Here is a 21,637-nt window from a genome sequence, read left to right as displayed (position 1 = left end):
GTTTAGGTGAAAATGGTTGTTAGGATTTTTCAAAACTTTTTTATAGTTATTGTCTGTGAGGAATTTTTCTGTTTTGTTAACGTATTCAGCCTTGCTTAGTATTACCAAACCTACGTTTTTGTCCGCCTTGGTGAAGATTAGGTCGTTTTCTTTTATTTTCTTCTTTATTGACTCTATCAGTTTTAACTCTCTTCTTTGTTTTTCTTTGATCTTCTGTTCATTGTTCTTGTTCTTCTTCTTTGTGTCTTCTCGTATTAGAAGTTGTTGTATATTTTTTCTTATTTCCTCTTCCTCTTTCATTCCTCTTGTTACAGCTTCCATTTCCAATGCCACTTTTCTTAGGTTTGGTGTATTTACTATGGAATATTTAATACCTTTGTTAAGAAGTTTCATTTCTTCGGTGTTAAAATTAATGTTCGAAAGATTAGTAACTCGGTCATGAAATTTATGTAGGTTGGTATTGTTTACTTTTTTCTCTTTCTTCATTTCTTTTTCTTTACGAAGTTGGTTCAATTTCTTTTCTTTTCTTTCCCATTCTCTTGTTAGTGTAGAATCTAGTGTTTCCTTAATTTTCGTCAGTATTTCTTCTATTTCCAGGTGATGCAGTTTAGTGGTGAATTCCTGGTAATAATAGTATATTTTTATGTTGAATCCATTTATTTTTCTATAGTGTTTTTTGATTTCTCTTCTGATTTCTCTTGATTTCATTTTTTCAATTGTGTTCTCTGTTAAAATTTTTGGATATTTATGTTTCAAAAAATTTGGGCTTAATCTTTCTTCTATACATGTCTTAAGAAAATGAATATGTTGTAGTTGTTGTAATAATCTATATTTGTATCTTTTGTATTCGTAGAAAGATTAGGTATTCTTTGCAAGATGTTTAGCCAGCTGGTATGTTGGGGAGTTGATGGCGCTGACGATAGGGCGGAGGGGGACGTCTGGTTTGTGAATCTTCGGTAGTCCGTAGATTCTTGGTGGTACCGGCGCCTGCACAAACAAACCTTTCTGCTGTTCTGCTGGAATTCCTGTGGATTTTATCAGTTCCTTCATTTTTCTAACGATTTTGTCTGTGGGGTCCTTCTTGATCTTCCTGTAGGTGGCTGGGTCCAGTAAGTTCATCATTTTGTCGTCGTATTCTTTCCTGTCCATAACAACGGTGGCATTCCCCTTGTCTGCTGGTAACACGACGATTTCTGATTTTTCTTTTATAGATCGGAGTGCCTTCTTTTCACCAACCGTCAAGTTGGATTTTGGTGGTTTTGCTGACTTCAATACTCTCGCAACTTCTTGTCGGATCTCTTCGGCTTTCAGTGCAGGCATCCCTCGAACAGCTGCTTCCACTTCGCAGATGATTTCCTCCTTTGGGACCTTCTTCGGGGCGATTGCGTAGTTCAATCCTTTGGCGAGCACAGAGGTTTCGTCTTTCGTTAGTGGGACATTCGATCTTTTAATGACGATTGTTTCTACTGGTAAACTATTACCTTTCTTCTTTTGCGACCGGCGTTCCAGAGATTCAAACTTCTTGATGTGTGTGTTACGGGTCTTCTGAAATTCGCGATTAGCCTTCTCCATTGTTAGTCCCAGTCTTCTCCGGATATACAATTGGAAAGTGAGAGGTGGAGTCGTAGTAACTTCTCACTTATTTTTTGTAGATCATTGAAGGTCTTGTGGATTCTTTCTCGTAGCAGTGCTTGTTCTGTCCTAATCAAAATTCTACGTGCTGCAGCGGAGTCGATGTGGTGCTTCACCTTCAAGAAGGTTGGCGTTACCAATCCCTTTTTACTAGGGTACCAGTTAAGGATGCTGTAGAGGGTCTTCGCCGAAAACTCATTCCGGCGGGTTTACCAGGATACGTGCCAGATCCTTATCGTCGACGTATTTCAGCTGGAAAGGAGAATTTTACGAGCAGTTCGAAGGGGCAGCCATGGGATCTCTACTATCGCCTAATTTCTACATGGAATTATTCGAAGAGGACGCTTTAAAGAAGAGCCAGTGGAAACCAAAACTATGGCTCCGATATGTGGATGACACGTTTGTGATATGGCAACATGGTCAAAAACGGCTCCAAGAGTTCTTGGATCACTTGAACTCTCAACATCCTATGATTAAGTTCACCATGGAAACAGAAACTGCCAAAAAACTACCTTTCCTAGATGTATTGGTCACCAGGACGACAAATGGAGATATAGAACTTGGTGTATACCGAAAGAAGATCCATACTAACAGGTATTTACAGGCATGTTCACATCATCATCCCCAACAGAAGAGGTCCGTGATCCGTACATTATTTCAGCGAGCAGCGAGACTATGTGAAGGAGAGAACTTGAAGAAGGAGCAACACTTTCTACGAGGCGTGCTGCAGAAGAATGGATACACTTCGAGGGACATCAACCAGGCCATCAAGCAGCGAAAGCAGAAAGAGGACACGGTAAGTACAAAACCACTTGGATTTATCTGTCTTCCCTATGTTTCAGATGTAACGGAACGAATTGCTAGGCACCTCAAGAAGAACGACATCGTAGTGCGGTACGGCACGGTCAGCAAAATTCGGAACACACTCCCGATAGCCAAGGACAAACTAACTCCATTAAAAGGAGCGGGAGTCTATCGACTATCGTGTAGTTGTGGGAAGGTTTATGTTGGCCAAACTGGACGCAACGTCGAGTGCCGCATCAAGGAGCATGAGAGGGATGTAAGGCTGAAGAAGATCCAGCAGTCGGCGGTTGCGGAACATTGCCATGCAGAGGGGCACCGAATGGACTTCGAACAAACAAAGGTGCTGGCTAGGGACAACAGATACTACCAAAGACTGACAAGAGAAGCCATAGAGATTCACCGACATAAAAATAACGTCAACAGAGAGGATGGCTGGGAGCTTAGCAGAACATGGAAGATGGTGGTGAACACGAAGACCTCTTCCCGCCTCACACCGGACGCGACGCAATTAGTTATTAATTAGTTTTTCCGACTTATATATAGTTACCGATTTTTTGATCTCGTCACTTCGAACCAGTTTCTGAAGAAGGTTGCAACATGGCATCCGAAACGTCAAACCTTTTATTAAAAGACGCACGGCAAAACCCGAAAGTTTCTAGTTTTAGTTCTAATCTTAGTTTAATTCACACCGGCCGTGAAAGCCTTCGTACTTATAAATTTTTTATTATTTAAAAATGAAATAATTATTTCGATTCTTTTAGGATGTTTATGGAAAGGGCGACCATCCCAATTAGTAATTCATTACGAAAACGGTTTTACCCTATTAGAATCAGGCACGGGGTCGAGAACTTTGTGGCGATTCCCTTTTGATCGATTAAGAAACTCATCAGACGACGGCAAAAGGATTCTTTACCTCGATTTTGGAGGCGAAGAACCAGAAATTGCAAGTAAACATTTATTTAAGCGATACATTTATTTATTTTTCATTGCTTTTTAGGAATTAGATATGGAAGGTTGTCCAAAACCGTTCGTGTTTATCCTCCATAACTTTCTCTCCGCCAAAATACATCGGCTCGGATTATATGCGTAACATTAAAGAACTAAAATGAGTTTGGACTAAAAAAGTAGGTATTATTATGAACAAGAAAAGTCTTGGAACGACTTTGAAATAAAAAGAAATTAAGTCCAAGAAGAAAACGTTTAAAGTAGAAAAGAGATATTTTGTCAATTACAAGAATGACTAAAAATAAACAACTCAATTACAATAAACAATGAAATTCAAAAATAAAGGTAATAAAATTAAAAAATGAGATTTCGAATGAAAAAAAAACTTTGTACAATGAAGACGTATAAATAGTAATAATGAATAATAAAATGAATTTAGATATTAGCTTATAGTATCAGAAGATGATGTAGAAATCAGTATTGAAATAAATAAATAAAAAAAACTATTTATGTATAAGTGAAAAAAATTGGTGCCTTTCATAATTATTAGTTTTTAAGTTTAAGAAATGTGTACAAATACATCTTATTCTTTTTTTTTTGTAACATACATTCTCTCTTAATTTTGTTTTCTTTCTTAATTGTTTTCCGTAAATATCGAGTAGAAAAAACTGTACATTCAAGATAATTGTTAATTAAAAATAGTATTTCTAGTAAAAAAATAATAATTAATATATTTTAGTCATCTATGTACTATATTATCCTAATTAATTAATCTTAACTAAGATGCAGGGTGTTAAAAAATGATAAAATAATACATTTTTTAGAGTTCAATTCAAATAATCTTATATTAAAAACCAAATTTGGGGAAAATTCTTAAACGATTTTAATGGTGAAAACCATTTTTTGATATCTCGATTAATTTCTGAGAAATTAACTTTTAAAGAAAACCAAAAAACTTATGAATTGATGTCCACAGTTTTTTAGTGTTAACTTCAAAATTTTTTAGCTAAGAGCTGTATGAAATTGAAAAAGCGAAATTTGGAGCATTAATTCAGAATTCTCAAGTAAGTTTAATGATAAAAACGGTTTTTTGATATCTCGAATAGTTACTGAGAAATTATTCATTAAAGTTAACTTAAAAACTTATTTGGACACATTTTAAGTGTTGAGTTCAAATAATTTTTTCTAGGTTATGTATGAAATTGGAAAAATCAAATTTGAATTGTTCGTTTAGAATTTTCAGACGATTTCATTGGTGAAAACCGTTCTTTGATATCTCGATTAATTTCTGAGAAATTCACTTTTAAAGAAAACCAAAAAAATTATAAATTGATATTCACAGTTTTTTAGTGTTAAGTTCAAAATTTTTTAGCTAAGATCTGTATGAAATTGAAAAAACCAAATTTGGATCATTTATTCAGAATTCTCAAGTAATTTTAATGATAAAAACGGTTTTTTGATATCTCGAATAATTCCTGAGAAATAATTCATTAAAGTTAACTTAAAAAATTATCAACTTATTTTGACACATTTTAAGTGTTGGATTCAAATAATTTTTTTCTAGGTTATGTATGAAATTGGAAAAACTAAATTTGGAGTATCGATTTAGAATTCTTAAACGTTTTTTGTGGTGAAAACCCCTTTTTAATATCTCGATTAGTTTTTGAGAAATACATTTAAAAAGAAAATCAAAAAATTATGAGTTGATATCCATAGTTTTCTAGTGTAAAGTTCAAAATTTTATAGCTAAGATCTGTATGAAATTGAAATAATAAAATTTGGAGTATTAATTCAGAATTCTCAAGTAATTTTAATGATGAAAACGATTTTTTGATATCTTGAATAGTTCCTGAGAAATTATTCGTTAAAGTTAACTTAAAAAATTACCAACTTATTTTGACACATTTTAAGTGTTGGGTTTAAATAATTTTTTTCTAGGTTATGTATGAAATTGGAAAAACTAAATTTGGAGTGTCGATTTAGAATTCTTAAACGATTTTTGTGGTGAAACCCGCTTTTTAATATCTCGATTAGTTTTTGAGAAAGAAATGTTTAAAGATAACCTAAAAAATACGACTTGATATTCACACTTTTTTTATTGTAAAATTCAGATAATCTTTCCTCGGTTATCTATGAAATTGGAAAAACCAAATTTGGAGTGTCGATTTAGAATTCTTAAACGATTTTAGTGGTGAAACCCGCTTTTTAATATCTCGATTAGTTTTTGAGAAAAAATGTTTAGAGATAACCTAAAAATACGACTTGATGTTCACACTTTTTTTATTGTTAAATTCAAATAATCTTTCCTCGGTTATCTATGAAATTGGAAAAGCCAAATTTGGGGTGTCTATTTAGAATTCTTAAACGATTTTAATGGTGAAAACCGCTTTTTAATATCTCGATTAGTTTTTGAGAAAAAAATGTTTAAAGATAACCTAAAAAATATGACTTGATGTTAATACTTTTTTGGGTGTTAAACTTAGATAATCTTTCCTAGGTTATCTATGAAATTGGAAAAACCAAATTTGGAGTGTCGATTTAGAATTCTTAAACGATTTTAGTGGTAAAAACCGCTTTTTAATATCTCGATTAGTTTTTGAGAAAATAATTTTTAAAGATAACCTAAAAAATACGATTTGATGTTCACACTTTTTTGGGTGTTAAACTTAGATAATCTTTCCTAGGTTATCTATGAAATTGGAAAAACCAAATTTGGAGTGTCGATTTAGAATTCTTAAACGATTTTAGTGGTAAAAACCGCTTTTTAATATCTCGATTAGTTTTTGAGAAAATAATTTTTAAAGATAACCTAAAAAATACGATTTGATGTTCACACTTTTTTGGGTGTTAAACTTAGATAATCTTTCCTAGGTTATCTATGAAATTGGAAAAACCAAATTTGGAGTGTCGATTTAGAATTCTTAGACGATTTTAGTGGTGAAACCCGCTTTTTAATATCTCGATTAGTATTTGAGAAAATAATTTTTAAAGATAACCTAAAAAATACGATTTGATGTTCACACTTTTTTGGGTGTTAAACTTAGACAATCTTTCCTAGGTTATCTATGAAATTGGAAAAACCAAATTTGGGATGTCGATTTAGAATTTTTAAACGATTTTAGTGATAAAAAGAGCTTTTTAATATCTCGATTACTTTTTGAGAAATAAATGTTTAAAGATAACCTAAAAAATACGACTTGATGTTCACACTTTTTTTATTGTTAAATTCAAATAATCTTTCCTCGGTTATCTATGAAATTGGAAAAACCAAATTTGGTGTGTCGATTTAGAATTCTTAAACGATTTTGGTGGTGAAAACCGCTTTTTAATATCTCGATTAGTTTTTGAGAAAAAAATTTTTAAAGATAACCTAAAAAATACAACTTGATGTTCACACTTTTTTTACTGTTAAATTTAGATAATCTTTCCTAGGTTATCTATGAAATTGGAAAAACCAAATTTGGAGTGTCGATTTAGAATTCTTAAACGATTTTAGTGGTGAAAACCGCTTTTTAATATCTCGATTAGTTTTTGAGAAAAAAATTTTTAAAGATAACCTAAAAAATACGATTTGATGTTCACACTTTTTTTATTGTTAAATTCAGATAATTTTTCCTCTGTTATCTATGAAATTGGAAAAACCAAATTTGGGGTGTCGCTTTAGAATTCTTAACAATTTTAGTGGTGAAAACCGCTTTTTAATATCTCGATTAGTTTTTAAGAAAAAAATTTTTAAAGATAACCTGAAAAATACGATTTGATGTTCACACTTTTTTGGGTGTTAAACTTAGATAATCTTTCCTAGGTTATCTATGAAATTGGAAAAACCAAATTTGGAGTGTCGATTTAGAATTCTTAAACAATTTTAGTGGTGAAAACCGCTTTTTAATATCTCGATTAGTTTTTGAGAAAGAAATGTTTAAAGATAACCTAAAAAATACGACTTGATGTTCACACTTTTTTTATTGTTAAATTCAGATTATCTTTCCTCGGTTATCTATGAAATTGGAAAAACCAAATTTGGAGTGTCGATTTAGAATTCTTAAACGATTTTAGTGGTGAAACCCGCTTTTTAATATCTCGATTAGTTTTTGAGAAAAAATGTTTAGAGATAACCTAAAAAATATGACTTGATGTTAACACTTTTTTGGGTGTTAAACTTAGATAATCTTTCCTAGGTTATCTATGAAATTGGAAAAACCAAATTTGGGGTGTCGATTTAGAATTCTTAAACGATTTTAATGGTGAAAACCGCTTTTTAATATCGCGATTAGTTTTTGAGAAAAAATGTTTGAAGATAACCTAAAAAATACGACTTGATGTTCACACTTTTTTTATTGTTAAATTCAGATAATCATTCCTCTGTTATCTATGAAAGTGGAAAAACCAAATTTGGGGTGTCGATTTAGAATTCTTAAACGATTTTAGTGGTGAAAACCGCTTTTTAATATCTTGATTAGTTTTTGAGAAATAAATGTTTAAAGATAACCTAAAAAATACAACTTGATGTTCACACTTTTTTTACTGTTAAATTTAGATAATTTTTCCTAGGTTATCTATGAAATTGGAAAAACCAAATTTGGGGTGTCGATTTAGAATTCTTAAACGATTTTAGTGGTGAAAACCGCTTTTTAATATCTCGATTAGTTTTTAAGAAAAAAATTTTTAAAGATAACCTGAAAAATACGATTTGATGTTCACACTTTTTTGGGTGTTAAACTTAGATAATCTTTCCTAGGTTATCTATGAAATTGGAAAAACCAAATTTGCAGTGTCGATTTAGAATTCTTAAACGATTTTAGTGGTGAAATCCGCTTTTTAATATCTCGATTAGTTTTTGAGAAAAAGTGTTTAAAGATAACCTAAAAAATACAACTTGATGTTCACACTTTTTTTACTGTTAAATTCAGATAATCTTTCCTCGGTTATCTATGAAATTGGAAAAACCAAATTTGGAGTGTCGATTTAGAATTCTTAAACGATTTTAGTGGTGAAAATCGCTTTTTAATATCTTGATTAGTTTTTGAGAAAAAAATGTTTAAAGATAACCTAAAAAATACGATTTGATGTTCACACTTTTTTGGGTGTTAAACTTAGATAATCTTTTATAGGTTATCTATGAAATTGGAAAAACCAAATTTGGAGTGTCGATTTAGAATTCTTAAACGATTTTAGTGGTGAAAACCACTTTTTAATATCTCGATTAGTTTTTAAGAAAAAAAATTTTAAAGATAACCTAAAAAATACGACTTGATGTTCACACTTTTTTGGGTGTTAAACTTAGATAATCTTTCCTAGGTTATCTATGAAATTGGAAAAACCAAATTTGGAGTGTCGATTTAGAATTCTTAAACGATTTTAGTGGTGAAAACCACTTTTTAATATCTCGATTAGTTTTTAAGAAAAAAAATTTTAAAGATAACCTAAAAAATACGACTTGATGTTCACACTTTTTTGGGTGTTAAACTTAGATAATCTTTCTTAGGTTATCTATGAAATTGGAAAAACCAAATTTGGAGTGTCGATTTAGAATTCTTAAACGATTTTAGTGGTGAAAACCGCTTTTTAATATCTCGATTAGTTTTTGAGAAAAAAATTTTTAAAGATAACCTAAAAAATACAACTTGATGTTCACACTTTTTTTACTGTTAAATTTAGATAATCTTTCCTAGGTTATCTATGAAATTGGAAAAACCAAATTTGGAGTGTCGATTTAGAATTCTTAAACGATTTTAGTGGTGAAAATCGCTTTTTAATATCTCGATTAGTTTTTGAGAAATAAATGTTTAAAGATAATCTAAAAAATACAACTTGATGTTCACACGTTTTTTACTGTTAAATTTAGATAATCTTTCCTAGGTTATCTATGAAATTGGAAAAACCAAATTTGGAGTGTGGATTTAGAATTATTAAACGATTTTAGTGGTGAAAACTGCTTTTTAATATCTCGATTAGTTTTTGAGAAAGAAATGTTTAAAGATAACCTAAAAAATGCGATTTGATGTTCACACTTTTTTTATTGTTAAATTCAAATAATCTTTCCACGGTTATCTATGAAATTGGAAAAACCAAATTTAGGGTGTCGATTTAGAATTCTTAAACGATTTTAGTGGTGAAAACCGCTTTTTAATATCTCGATTAGTTTTTGAGAAAAAAAGGTTTAAAGATAGCCTAAAAAACACGACTTGATGTTCACACTTTTTTGGGTGTTAAACTTAGATCATGCTTTCTAGGTTATCTATAAAATTGGAAAAACCAAATTTGGAGTGTCGATTTAGAATTCTTAAACGATTTTAGTGGTGAAAACCGCTTTTTAATATCTTAATTCGTTTTTGAGAAAAAAATGTTTAAAGATAGCCTAAAAAACACGACTTGATGTTCACACTTTTTTGGGTGTTAAACTGAGATCATGCTTTCTAGGTTATCTATAAAATTGGAAAAACCAAATTTGGAGTGTCGATTTAGAATTCTTAAACGATTTTAGTGGTGAAAACCGCTTTTTAATATCTCGATTAGTTTTTGAGAAACAAATGTTTAATGATAACCTAAAAAATACGACTTGATGTTCACACTTTTTTGGGTGTTAAACTTAAATAATCTTTCCTAGGTTATCTATGAAATTGGAAAAACCAAATTTGGGGTGTCAATTTAGAATTTTTAAACGATTTTAGTGGTGAAAACCGCTTTTTAATATCTTAATTCGTTTTTGAGAAAAAAATGTTTAAAAATAACCTAAAAAATATGACTTTATGTTCACATTTTTTTGGGTGTTAAAATTATTGTTAGATAATCTTTCCTAGGTTATCTATGAAATTGGAAAAACCAACTTTGGAGTGTCGATTTAGAATTCTTAAACGATTTTAGTGGTGAAAACCGCTTTTTAATATCTTAATTCGTTTTTGAGAAAAAAATGTTTAAAAATAACCTAAAAAATACGACTTGATGTTCACACTTTTTTTATTGTTAAATTCAGATAATCTTTCCTCGGTTATCTATGAAATTGGAAAAACCAAATTTGGAGTGTCGATTTAGAATTCTTAAACGATTTTAGTGGTGAAAACCGCTTTTTCATATCTCGATTAGTTTTTGAGAAAAAATGTTTAAAGATAACCTAAAAAATACGATTTGATGTTCACACTTTTTTGGGTGTTAAACTTAGATAACCTTTCGTAGGTTATCTATGAAATTGGAAAAACTAAATTTGGGGTGTCGATTTAGAATTCTTAAACGATTTTAGTGGTGAAAATCGCTTTTTAATATCTCGATTAGTTTTTGAGAAAGAAATGTTTAAAGATAACCTAAAAAATACGATTTGATGTTCACACTTTTTTGGGTGTTAAACTTAGATAATCTTTCCTAGGTTATCAATGAAATTGGAAAAACCAAATTTAGAGTGTCGATTTAGAATTCTTAAACGATTTTAATGGTGAAAATCGCTTTTTAATAACTCGATTCGTTTTTGAGAAAAAAATGTTTAAAGATAACCTAAAAAATACGACTTGATGTTCACACTTTTTTTATTGTTAAATTCAGATAATCTTTCCTCGGTTATCTATGAAATTGGAAAAACCAAATTTGGGGTGTCGATTTAGAATTCTTAAACGATTTTAGTGGTGAAAATCGCTTTTTAATATCTCGATTAGTTTTTGAGAAAAATATTTTTAAAGATAACCTAAAAAATACGATTTGATGTTCACACTTTTTTGGGTGTTAAACTTAGATAATCTTTCCTAGGTTATCTATGAAATTGGAAAAACTAAATTTAGAGTGTCGATTTAGAATTCTTAAACGATTTTAGTGGTGAAACCCGCTTTTTAATATCTCGATTAGTTTTTGAGAAAAAAATGTTTAAAGATAACTTAAAAAATACGACTTTATGTTCACACTTTTTTGGGTGTTAAACTTAAATAATCTTTCCTAGGTTATCTATGAAATTGGAAAAACCAAATTTTGAGTGTCGATTTAGAATTCTTAAACGATTTTAATGGTGAAAACCGCTTTTTAATATCTCGATTAGTTTTTGAGAAAAAAATGTTTAAAGATAACCTAAAAAATACGATTTGATGTTCACACTTTTTTGGGTGTTAAACTTAGATAATCTTTCCTAGGTTATTTATGAAATTGGAAAAACCAAATTTGGAGTGTCGATTTAGAATTCTTAAACGATTTTAGTGGTGAAAACCGCTTCTTAATATCTCGATTAGTTTTTGAGAAAAAATGTTTAAAGATAACCTAAAAAATACGACTTGATGTTCACACTTTTTTTATTGTTAAATTCAGATAATCTTTCCTCGGTTATCTATGAAATTGGAAAAACCAAATTTGGAGTGTCGATTTAGAATTCTTAAACGATTTTAGTGGTGAAACCCGCTTTTTAATATGTCGATTAGTTTTTGAGAAAAAACTGTTTAAAGATAACCTAAAAAATACGACTTGATGTTCATACTATTTTTATTGTTAAATTCAGATACTCTTTCCTCGGTTATCTATGAAATTGGAAAAACCAAATTTGGAGTGTCGATTTAGAATTCTTAAACGATTTTAGTGGTGAAAACCGCTTCTTAATATCTCGATTAGTTTTTGAGAAAAAATGTTTAAAGATAACCTAAAAAATACGACTTGATGTTCACACTTTTTTTATTGTTAAATTCAGATAATCTTTCCTCGGTTATCTATGAAATTGGAAAAACCAAATTTGGAGTGTCGATTTAGAATTCTTAAACGATTTTAGTGGTGAAACCCGCTTTTTAATATCTCGATTAGTTTTTGAGAACGAACTGTTTAAAGATAACCTAAAAAATACGACTTGATGTTCATACTATTTTTATTGTTAAATTCAGATACTCTTTCCTCGGTTATCTATGAAATTGGAAAAACCAAATTTGGAGTGTCGATTTAGAATTCTTAAACGATTTTAGTGGTGAAAACCGCTTCTTAATATCTCGATTAGTTTTTGAGAAAAAATGTTTAAAGATAACCTAAAAAATACGACTTGATGTTCACACTTTTTTTATTGTTAAATTCAGATAATCTTTCCTCGGTTATCTATGAAATTGGAAAAACCAAATTTGGAGTGTCGATTTAGAATTCTTAAACGATTTTAGTGGTGAAACCCGCTTTTTAATATCTCGATTAGTTTTTGAGAACGAACTGTTTAAAGATAACCTAAAAAATACGACTTGATGTTCATACTATTTTTATTGTTAAATTCAGATACTCTTTCCTCGGTTATCTATGAAATTGGAAAAACCAAATTTGGAGTGTCGATTTAGAATTCTTAAACGATTTTAGTGGTGAAAACCGCTTCTTAATATCTCGATTAGTTTTTGAGAAAAAATGTTTAAAGATAACCTAAAAAATACGACTTGATGTTCACACTTTTTTTATTGTTAAATTCAGATAATCTTTCCTCGGTTATCTATGAAATTGGAAAAACCAAATTTGGAGTGTCGATTTAGAATTCTTAAACGATTTTAGTGGTGAAACCCGCTTTTTAATATCTCGATTAGTTTTTGAGAACGAACTGTTTAAAGATAACCTAAAAAATACGACTTGATGTTCATACTATTTTTATTGTTAAATTCAGATACTCTTTCCTCGGTTATCTATGAAATTGGAAAAACCAAATTTGGAGTGTCGATTTAGAATTCTTAAACGATTTTAGTGGTGAAAACCGCTTCTTAATATCTCGATTAGTTTTTGAGAAAAAATGTTTAAAGATAACCTAAAAAATACGACTTGATGTTCACACTTTTTTTATTGTTAAATTCAGATAATCTTTCCTCGGTTATCTATGAAATTGGAAAAACCAAATTTGGAGTGTCGATTTAGAATTCTTAAACGATTTTAGTGGTGAAACCCGCTTTTTAATATCTCGATTAGTTTTTGAGAACGAACTGTTTAAAGATAACCTAAAAAATACGACTTGATGTTCATACTATTTTTATTGTTAAATTCAGATACTCTTTCCTCGGTTATCTATGAAATTGGAAAAACCAAATTTGGAGTGTCGATTTAGAATTCTTAAACGATTTTAATGGTGAAAGCTACGTGTTGATACCTCGATTAGTTATTGAGTAATCAATCTTTAAAGTTAACCTTAAAATTTTTTTTTGTCTAACTTTGAGTCAAAATGAGATAATTTTTATTAATAACAAACGATTTATACATCAAATTAAAACTTAATACATTTTTTAACACACTGTATTTTAACCTTTCAGCAAAAATATTCGAATCTGTAATAATTAAAACTAATATACTGTAGTTTTTGGTACTTTAAACTTTTTAAAATCGACTGGAAACTTTTATACTACTACTTACTACTATTTATTAATAAAATAACCATTACTGAAAATAATTTAAATGGCAATAATCCTAATAAAAAGAAAATGAAATCAAATAACTTGGGGAAACAATAACTAAATACTTTTAATAAATCTTTAAGGATCGTTTTTAAAGTTTTTGCACAATACCAATAACATAATACCATATCATATTGATTTATAGAATGTTTTCTTTTTAATTTTATTCTTTTAAATAAATAATTACGCTGTAGATACATACACACGACGTATCTTCCAGGTATTAATAAGTTTTAAGTATACAATTTACCGTCTGCTCCACCTTTGGAGCATTCTATACTTGAAAAGAATGATTATAAGATTCGTTGTGACCTGTAAGTGTAAAATGTCGCCCGATGCATGTATAGCTTCTCTCTTCGTAATAAAAAAAAATGTATTAAAAAAATATTTAGCGATTTGTGATTTTAAATAATTAATCATAAGGCGAAATTGATTCGCCCATTGATTGTAGAGGCGTTCTATATCACATCACGGTACCATTCAAAATAAAATTATTATAAAAATCTATTTTGTTTATTTATTAAACTAAAAAGAAACTCATTACAATTACAAAAAGCTTAATGATAAATTAAGATAAGTGGAAAAAATTATTTTAAATTGAATTTAATAAATCGGTTCTGGTTTCTGTGTCATTAATAATCCAAATCTTTGTTTGATTGTTATTCTTTGTCGGGAATATTTATCTTCAGGTGAAAATCGGGCTAAAAAAAGAAAATTTACTAATAACTAATTGTAGTTATTGTAATTGGAGAAGGTATTGAGGAATTAATTAAATTACCTGGGTGAGCAGAAAATGTTGGGTTTCCACTCGGATCTTTTTTCTGTAACAATTAAAAAGTAATAAATTGTTGTATCAAAAATAAAACATAACCTAAAATAATAAAAGTACTAAATTTAAGTAATAATGTTGTAATTATTAGAGAAATTACCTGTAAGGTGTAAACCCGTTGACCATTTCCATCTAAATAATACATTAAATACATTTTTGTTGCGAAAACACGTGTTTTGTGCTTTAATGTGCTTTAAGAATTTGAGGTTATCTCTCTGTCAAATTTGCTGTCAATTTTTAATAAATTAAGAATTAAAAAAATGAAATTTAATGTACAATAATTAATTTATAAATTTAAAATAATATTTTGATTTCATACAATTAAAGATATTTAATAAATATATTAAAAAATTAATATTTAAAGATTTCTTTTTTTTTAATCAACGAAATTTAGTTATTAAACGATAGATGGCGCGATCTATTAATATAGAATATTTTTGAAAAAAATTTTTTACTTGGGAAATCACCGTGACAAAGGTATTTACAGTGAGCAATCGATACAAAATAATTACGACGATCGAACGATCATCATTCCCGTTCGGGCAATTAAACAAAATAATAGATTAATGTGCCCGAAATGACACTGCAAAATTACGAAGACGGGGCTCCGGAACGAACGGGGTTCTGACCGAGAACCGCGGGGAATCCGTTCCTCTTGATTACAAAATGAAAATTTAAAAGTTGTGTCCTTTCGGAGAGCCGCTCGACCATTAATATTCATAATAAATGAATTTAATAAAAACGTAAATTAAACCTCAAAAAAATCTTAATCGCGACTAAAAATGCTTCAAAATGAGTCCAAACAAGTGAGTTTTAAAACCAGAGAAGATTTTAAGTAAATTGTAGTTACGAATCTAATTACTTATTTGTTTAAACATAATAAAAACCAAGGTGTATCTACTTACTTTGTCCCACATAAACTGCAACATGTCAATACAATTTGGCATTACACTAAAACCTCGATATAAGGGATTAATATAGGGAAGGAAGTGTCCGTTATAGCTCAATCAAAATATATACAATAATCTAGCGGTAAATAACAAAGAAAACTAGAGTAATACTAGCACTAGAACTAATACTACACCTAGAACTAGCTATCTTATGTTCTGTTTATCAATAAAACGAACTATAATTCGTTCATATAATTCATCAACAACTATATTGTATTTACTTTATTAACCAACAGAGTACACGACTATTATAATTTTTATACAAGCACAAGTTGTCTTGGCGGGAACGTGCCAACAACATGAAGTTGTTCCGATACCAACATAAATAACAATAATGTTACTACATTATATAACACTAGCAACATTGCGTTTAGCTGTACCTTTCTTAAGACGGCTGGTAGGTGGTAGGTAGCGCTAATTAGCGTAAAATATCACTATGTTGCATGTTTTTATTGAACTAAAACTAGAACTAACACTAGACCTAGAACTAGAATCATTCGGGTTTAGCCGTCTTGAGAGACGTGCGGCTAAATCCAAATGTTTCTAGTTCTCGGTCTAGTGTTAGTTCTAGTAGCAGTGATGGGTAGCGCTAGTTAGCATAAGATATTACTATGTTGTATATGTTTATTGAACTAAAACTAGAACTAACGCTAGACCTAGAACTGGAAAGAACTGGAAGATATTTTCTAGTTCTAGGTCTAGTGTTAGTTCTAGTTTTACACCAGCGCTATCACTAGAAGTAACACAAGACCTAGAACTAGAATCATTCGGGTTTAGCCGTCTTAAGAGACGTGCGGCTAAACCCGAATGATTCTAGTTCTAGGTCTTGTGTTAGTTCCAGTGATAGTGCTAGCGTAAAACTAGAACTAACACAAAACCTAGAACTAGAATCATTCAGGTTTAGCTGTCTTGAGAGACGTGCGGCTAAACCCGAATGATTCTAGTTCTAGGTCTTGTGTTAGTTCCAGTGATAGTGCTAGTGTTAAACTAGAACTAACACAAGACCTAGAACTAGAATCATTCAGGTTTAGCCGTCTTGAGAGACGTGCGGCTAAATCCGAATGATTCTAGTTCTAGGTCTTGTGTTAGTTCCAGTGATAGTGCTAGCGTAAAACTAGAACTAACACAAAACCTAGAACTAGAATCATTCAGGTTTAGCCGTCTTCAGAGACGTGCGGCTAAATCCGAATGATTCTAGTTCTAGGTCTTGTGTTAGTTCCAGTGATAGTGCTAGCGTAAAACTAGAACTAACACAAAACCTAGAACTAGAATCATTCAGGTTTAGCCGTCTTCAGAGACGTGCGGCTAAATCCGAATGATTCTAGTTCTAGGTCTTGTGTTAGTTCCAGTGATAGTGCTAGTGTAAAACTAGAACTAACACATGACCTAGAATCATTCAGGTTTAGCCGTCTTAAGAAACGTGCGGCTAAACTCGAATGATTCTAGTTCTAGGTCTTGTGTTAGTTCTAGTTTTACACTAGCACTATCACTGGAGCTAATACAACACCTAGAACTAGAATCATTCGGGTTTAGCCGTCTTGAGAGACGTGCGGCTAAACCCGAATGATTCTAGTTCTAGGTCTTGTGTTACTTCTAGTGATAGCGCTGGTGTAAAACTAGAACTAACACTAGACCTAGAACTAGAAAATATCTTCCAGTTCTTTCCAGTTCTAGGTCTAGCGTTAGTTCTAGTTTTAGTTCAATAAACATATACAACATAGTAATATCTTATGCTAACTAGCGCTACCCATCACTGCTACTAGAACTAACTAGTGTTGTGTTAGCTCCAGTGATAGTGCTAGTGTAAAACTAGAACTAACACAAGACCTAGAACTAGAATCATTCAGGTTTAGCCGTCTTGAGAGACGTGTGGCTAAATCCGAATGATTCTAGTTCTAGGTCTTGTGTTAATTCCAGTGATAGTGCTAGTGTAAAACTAGAACTAACACAAGACCTAGAACTAGAATCATTCGGGTTTAGCCGTCTTGAGAGACGTGCGGCTAAACCCGAATGATTCTAGTTCATTCAAGGTCTTGTGTTAATTCCAGTGATAGTGCTAGTGTAAAACTAGAACTTACACAAGACCTAGAACTAGAATCATTCGAGTTTAGCCGTCTTGAGAGACGTGCGGCTAAATTCGAATGATTCTAGTTCTAGGTCTTGTGTTAATTCTAGTGATAGTGCTAGTGTAAAACTAAAACTAACACAAGACCTAGAACTAGAATCATTCGGGTTTAGCCGTCTTGAGAGACGTGCGGCTAAATCCGAATGATTCTAGTTCTAGGTCTTGTGTTAATTCCAGTGATAGTGCTAGTGTAAAACTAGAACTTACACAAGACCTAGAACTAGAATCATTCGGGTTTAGCCACACGTCTCTCAAGACGGCTAAACCCGAATGATTCTAGTTCTAGGTCTTCAGTTAGTTCCAGTGATAGTGCTAGTGTAAAACTAGAACTAACACAAGACCTAGAACTAGAATCATTCAGGTTTAGCCGTCTTGAGAGACGTGCGGCTAAACCCGAATGATTCTAGTTCTAGGTCTTGTGTTAGTTCCAGTGATAGTGCTAATGTAAAACTAGAACTAACACAAGACCTAGAACCAGAATCATTCGGGTTTAGCCGTCTTGAGAGACGTGCGGCTAAATCCGAATGATTCTAGTTCTAGGTATTGTGTTAATTCCAGTGATAGTGCTCGTGTAAAACTAGAACTAACACAAGACCTAGAACTAGGATCGTTCAGGTTTAGCCGTCTTCAGAGACGTGCGGCTAAATCCGAATGATTCTAGTTCTAGGTCTTGTGTTAATTCCAGTGATAGTGCTAGTGTAAAACTAGAACTAACACAAGAAATAGAACTAGAATCATTCGGGTTTAGCCGTCTTGAGAGACGTGCGGCTAAACCCGAATGATTCTAGTTCTAGGTCTTGTGTTAGTTCCAGTGATAGTGCTAGTGTAAAACTAGAACTAACACATGACCTAGAATCATTCAGGTTTAGCCGTCTTAAGAAACGTGCGGCTAAACTCGAATGATTCTAGTTCTAGGTTTTATGTTAGTTCCAGTAATATTGCTAGTGTAAAACTAGAACTAACACAAGACCTAGAACTAGAGTCATTCGGGTTTAGCCCTCTTGAGAGACGTGCGGCTAAATCCAAATGTTTCTAGTTCCCGGTCTAGTATTAGTTCTAGTTTTACACTAGCGCTATTACTAGAACTAACACAAGACCTAGAACTAGAAGCATTCGGGTTTAGCCATACTGAAAGACATTCGGCTAAACCCGAATATTTCCCATAGAAATGCCGGCAACATCTCCAAATTTCCTTGTGTAATTTTTGCTTAAAACTAACGAATAGTAAACCTTCATTTTGGCGCTTCAGTTTGAAAACACTCCTCCGAATTATAAAATAGAGTATAGTTAAGTTTCTTTTGATAATTCTTGATACATTTTTAATTAGTTTTTGATTTTGTTTCTCTTTATTTTAAAGGATTTTCTACGTAATAGAAGATTTTTGAACTCAAAATTTTGTTGTATTATTTAATAATTAATTAATTTCAATTTTGGAATGTAAGTAACTTAATCGGGACATTAACCGCGCTTGCTTCTGCGCTATTTAGAAGATCATTAACGTTCCGTGAGCATCAGGTGCAACACTTACCATCTAAGAAGACCGAGAAGACGTAACGTTTGCGATAATAAGTAAAGGACACGCGTCGTGGAGACACGTTATGGTCCATATATGACACATGTGGCGGCCTTTTTCATCTTAAGACCCCTACGGGCCAACCCCAACACGTATCCGGCTAATGTTTCTTCTTCTTTAGATACTCAACCGCCTAATTTCGAATAGTTAAAAGTTATAACTTTGTAATTAAAAAAATATTTTTTTAAAATAACAAATATATATTTTATTAAAGGTTTTTATTTCTTAAAAATTATTAATCTATATACAAAATCTTTTAAAACGAGTCCAAACACGACTACATTACCTTTAAAAACAATCGAGATACAACTATTAATAATATAACGATCGTCAATTGTTTTTAATTAAATTTTTTGACATATCTCCGCTGTTTTTTGAGATAACTCCATCGTGTTTGGGCTCATTTTAAAGGATTTTCAATTTATTATAATATTTTTTAGTCTAAAACATAAAATTAATTGATTGTATCTAACAAATTTTTATTTTGTACTAAAATTTTCAATAAAAAAATTAATAAATTCTTAATAAATTTTAATACCGACTAAAAGTCATTTATAACGAGCCCACACGTAATATATTTATCTTTAAAAACCACCAAGATGCAAACTTTTTAATAAGGATATCGTTTTTTGTTAAAATATTTTAAATATTGTTAATCTTCATTAAAAATCCTTTAAAACGAGTCCAAACACGACTACATTATCTTTAAAAACAATCGAGATACAACTATTAATAATATAACGATCGTCAATTGTTTTTATTTTATTATTTTGACATATCTCCGCTGTTTTTTGTGATAAGTCCATCGTGTTTGGGCTCATTTTAAAGGATTTTCAATTTATTATACGATTTTTTAATCTAAAACATAAAATTAATTGATTGTATCTAACAAATTTTTATTTTGTACTAAAATTTTCAATAAAAAAATTAATAAATTCTTAATAAATTTTAATACCGACTAAAAGTCATCCATAACGAGCCCACACATAATATATTTATCTTTAAAAACCACCAAGATACAAACTTTTTAATAAGGATATCGTTTTTTGTTAAAATATTTTAAATATTGTTAATCTTCATTAAAAATCCTTTAAAACGAGTCCAAACACGACTACATTATCTTTAAAAACAATCGAGATACAACTATTAATAATATAACGATCGTCAATTGTTTTTATTTTATTTCTTTGACATATCTCCGCTGTTTTTTGAGATAACTCCATCGTGTTTGGGCTCATTTTAAAGGATTTTCAATTTATTATCAGATTTTTTAGTCTAAAACATAAAATTAATTGATTGTATCTAATAATTTTTATTTTATACAACAATTTTCAATAAAAAAATTAATAAATTCTTAATAAATTTTAATACCGACTAAAAGTCATCTATAAGGAGCCCACACGTAATATATTTATCTTTAAAAACCACCAAGATACAAACTTTTTAATAAAGATATCGTTTTTTGTTAAAATATTTTAAATATTGTTAATCTTCATTAAAAATCCTTTAAAACGAGTCCAAACACGACTACATTATCTTTAAAAACAATCGAGATACAACTATTAATAATATAACGATCGTCAATTGTTTTTATTTTATTTTTTTGACATATCTCCGCTGTTTTTTGAGATAACTCCATCGTGTTTGGGCTCATTTTAAAGGATTTTCAATTTATTATCAGATTTTTTAGTCTAAAACATAAAATTAATTGATTGTATCTAACAATTTTTATTTTGTGCAAAAATTTTCAATCAAAAAATTAATAAATTCTTAATAAATTTTAATACCGACTAAAAGTCATCCATAACGAGTCCACACGTAATATATTTATCTTTAAAAACCACCAAGATGCAAACTTTTTAATAAGGATATCGTTTTTTGTTAAAATATTTTAAATATTGTTAATCTTCATTAAAAATCCTTTAAAACGAGTCCAAACACGACTACATTATGTTTAAAAACAATCGAGATACAACTATTAATGATATAACCATCGTCATTTGTTTTTATTTCATTATTTTGACATATCTCCGCTGCTTTTTGAGATAACTCCATCGTGTTTGGGCTCATTTTAAAGGATTTTCAATTTATTATCAGATTTTTTAGTCTAAAACATAAAATTAATTGATTGTATCTAATAATTTTTATTTTATACAACAATTTTCAATAAAAAAATTAATAAATTCTTAATAAATTTTAATACCGACTAAAAGTCATCTATAAGGAGCCCACACGTAATATATTTATCTTTAAAAACCACCAAGATACAAACTTTTTAATAAGGATATCGTTTTTTGTTAAAATATTTTAAATATTGTTAATCTTCATTAAAAATCCTTTAAAACGAGTCCAAACACGACCAAATTATCTTTAAAAACAACCGAAATACGACAATTTTAAAAATAGCGATCGTCGATT

General features: G+C 30.4%; 2 protein-coding genes across 2 annotated transcripts in view; one reads left to right on the top strand and one right to left on the bottom strand.

Annotated features, from left to right (window-relative positions):
- LOC111423960 (Syntrophin-like 1) overlaps nt 1-14,249 on the top strand; it is a 167,661-nt gene extending 153,412 nt beyond the window's left edge. Inside the window, exons 5-6 of the mRNA XM_071201409.1 lie at nt 3,198-3,379; nt 3,434-14,249. Coding sequence (XP_071057510.1) covers nt 3,198-3,379; nt 3,434-3,526 — 275 coding nt within the window. The 3' untranslated portion in view covers nt 3,527-14,249. The remainder of the gene's footprint in view (nt 1-3,197; nt 3,380-3,433) is intronic.
- On the bottom strand, nt 14,246-14,791 carry LOC111423104 (Nop10 ribonucleoprotein). The gene is made up of 3 exons (XM_023056349.2): nt 14,672-14,791; nt 14,521-14,563; nt 14,246-14,443 (listed from the first exon to the last, which is right to left on the bottom strand). The coding sequence occupies exons 1-3, from the start codon at nt 14,723-14,725 to the stop codon at nt 14,346-14,348; spliced, it is 195 nt and encodes a 64-aa protein (XP_022912117.1). The 5' UTR covers nt 14,726-14,791; the 3' UTR covers nt 14,246-14,345.
- Between the last annotated feature and the right edge of the window lie 6,846 nt (nt 14,792-21,637).

The sequence above is a fragment of the Onthophagus taurus genome, chromosome 1 (genome assembly GCF_036711975.1).
Source record: "Onthophagus taurus isolate NC chromosome 1, IU_Otau_3.0, whole genome shotgun sequence".
NCBI classification, from domain to species: domain Eukaryota; kingdom Metazoa; phylum Arthropoda; class Insecta; order Coleoptera; family Scarabaeidae; genus Onthophagus; species Onthophagus taurus.
The sequence above is the reverse complement of the archived record's forward strand: the minus strand, read 5'-3'. Positions and strand labels throughout refer to the sequence as shown.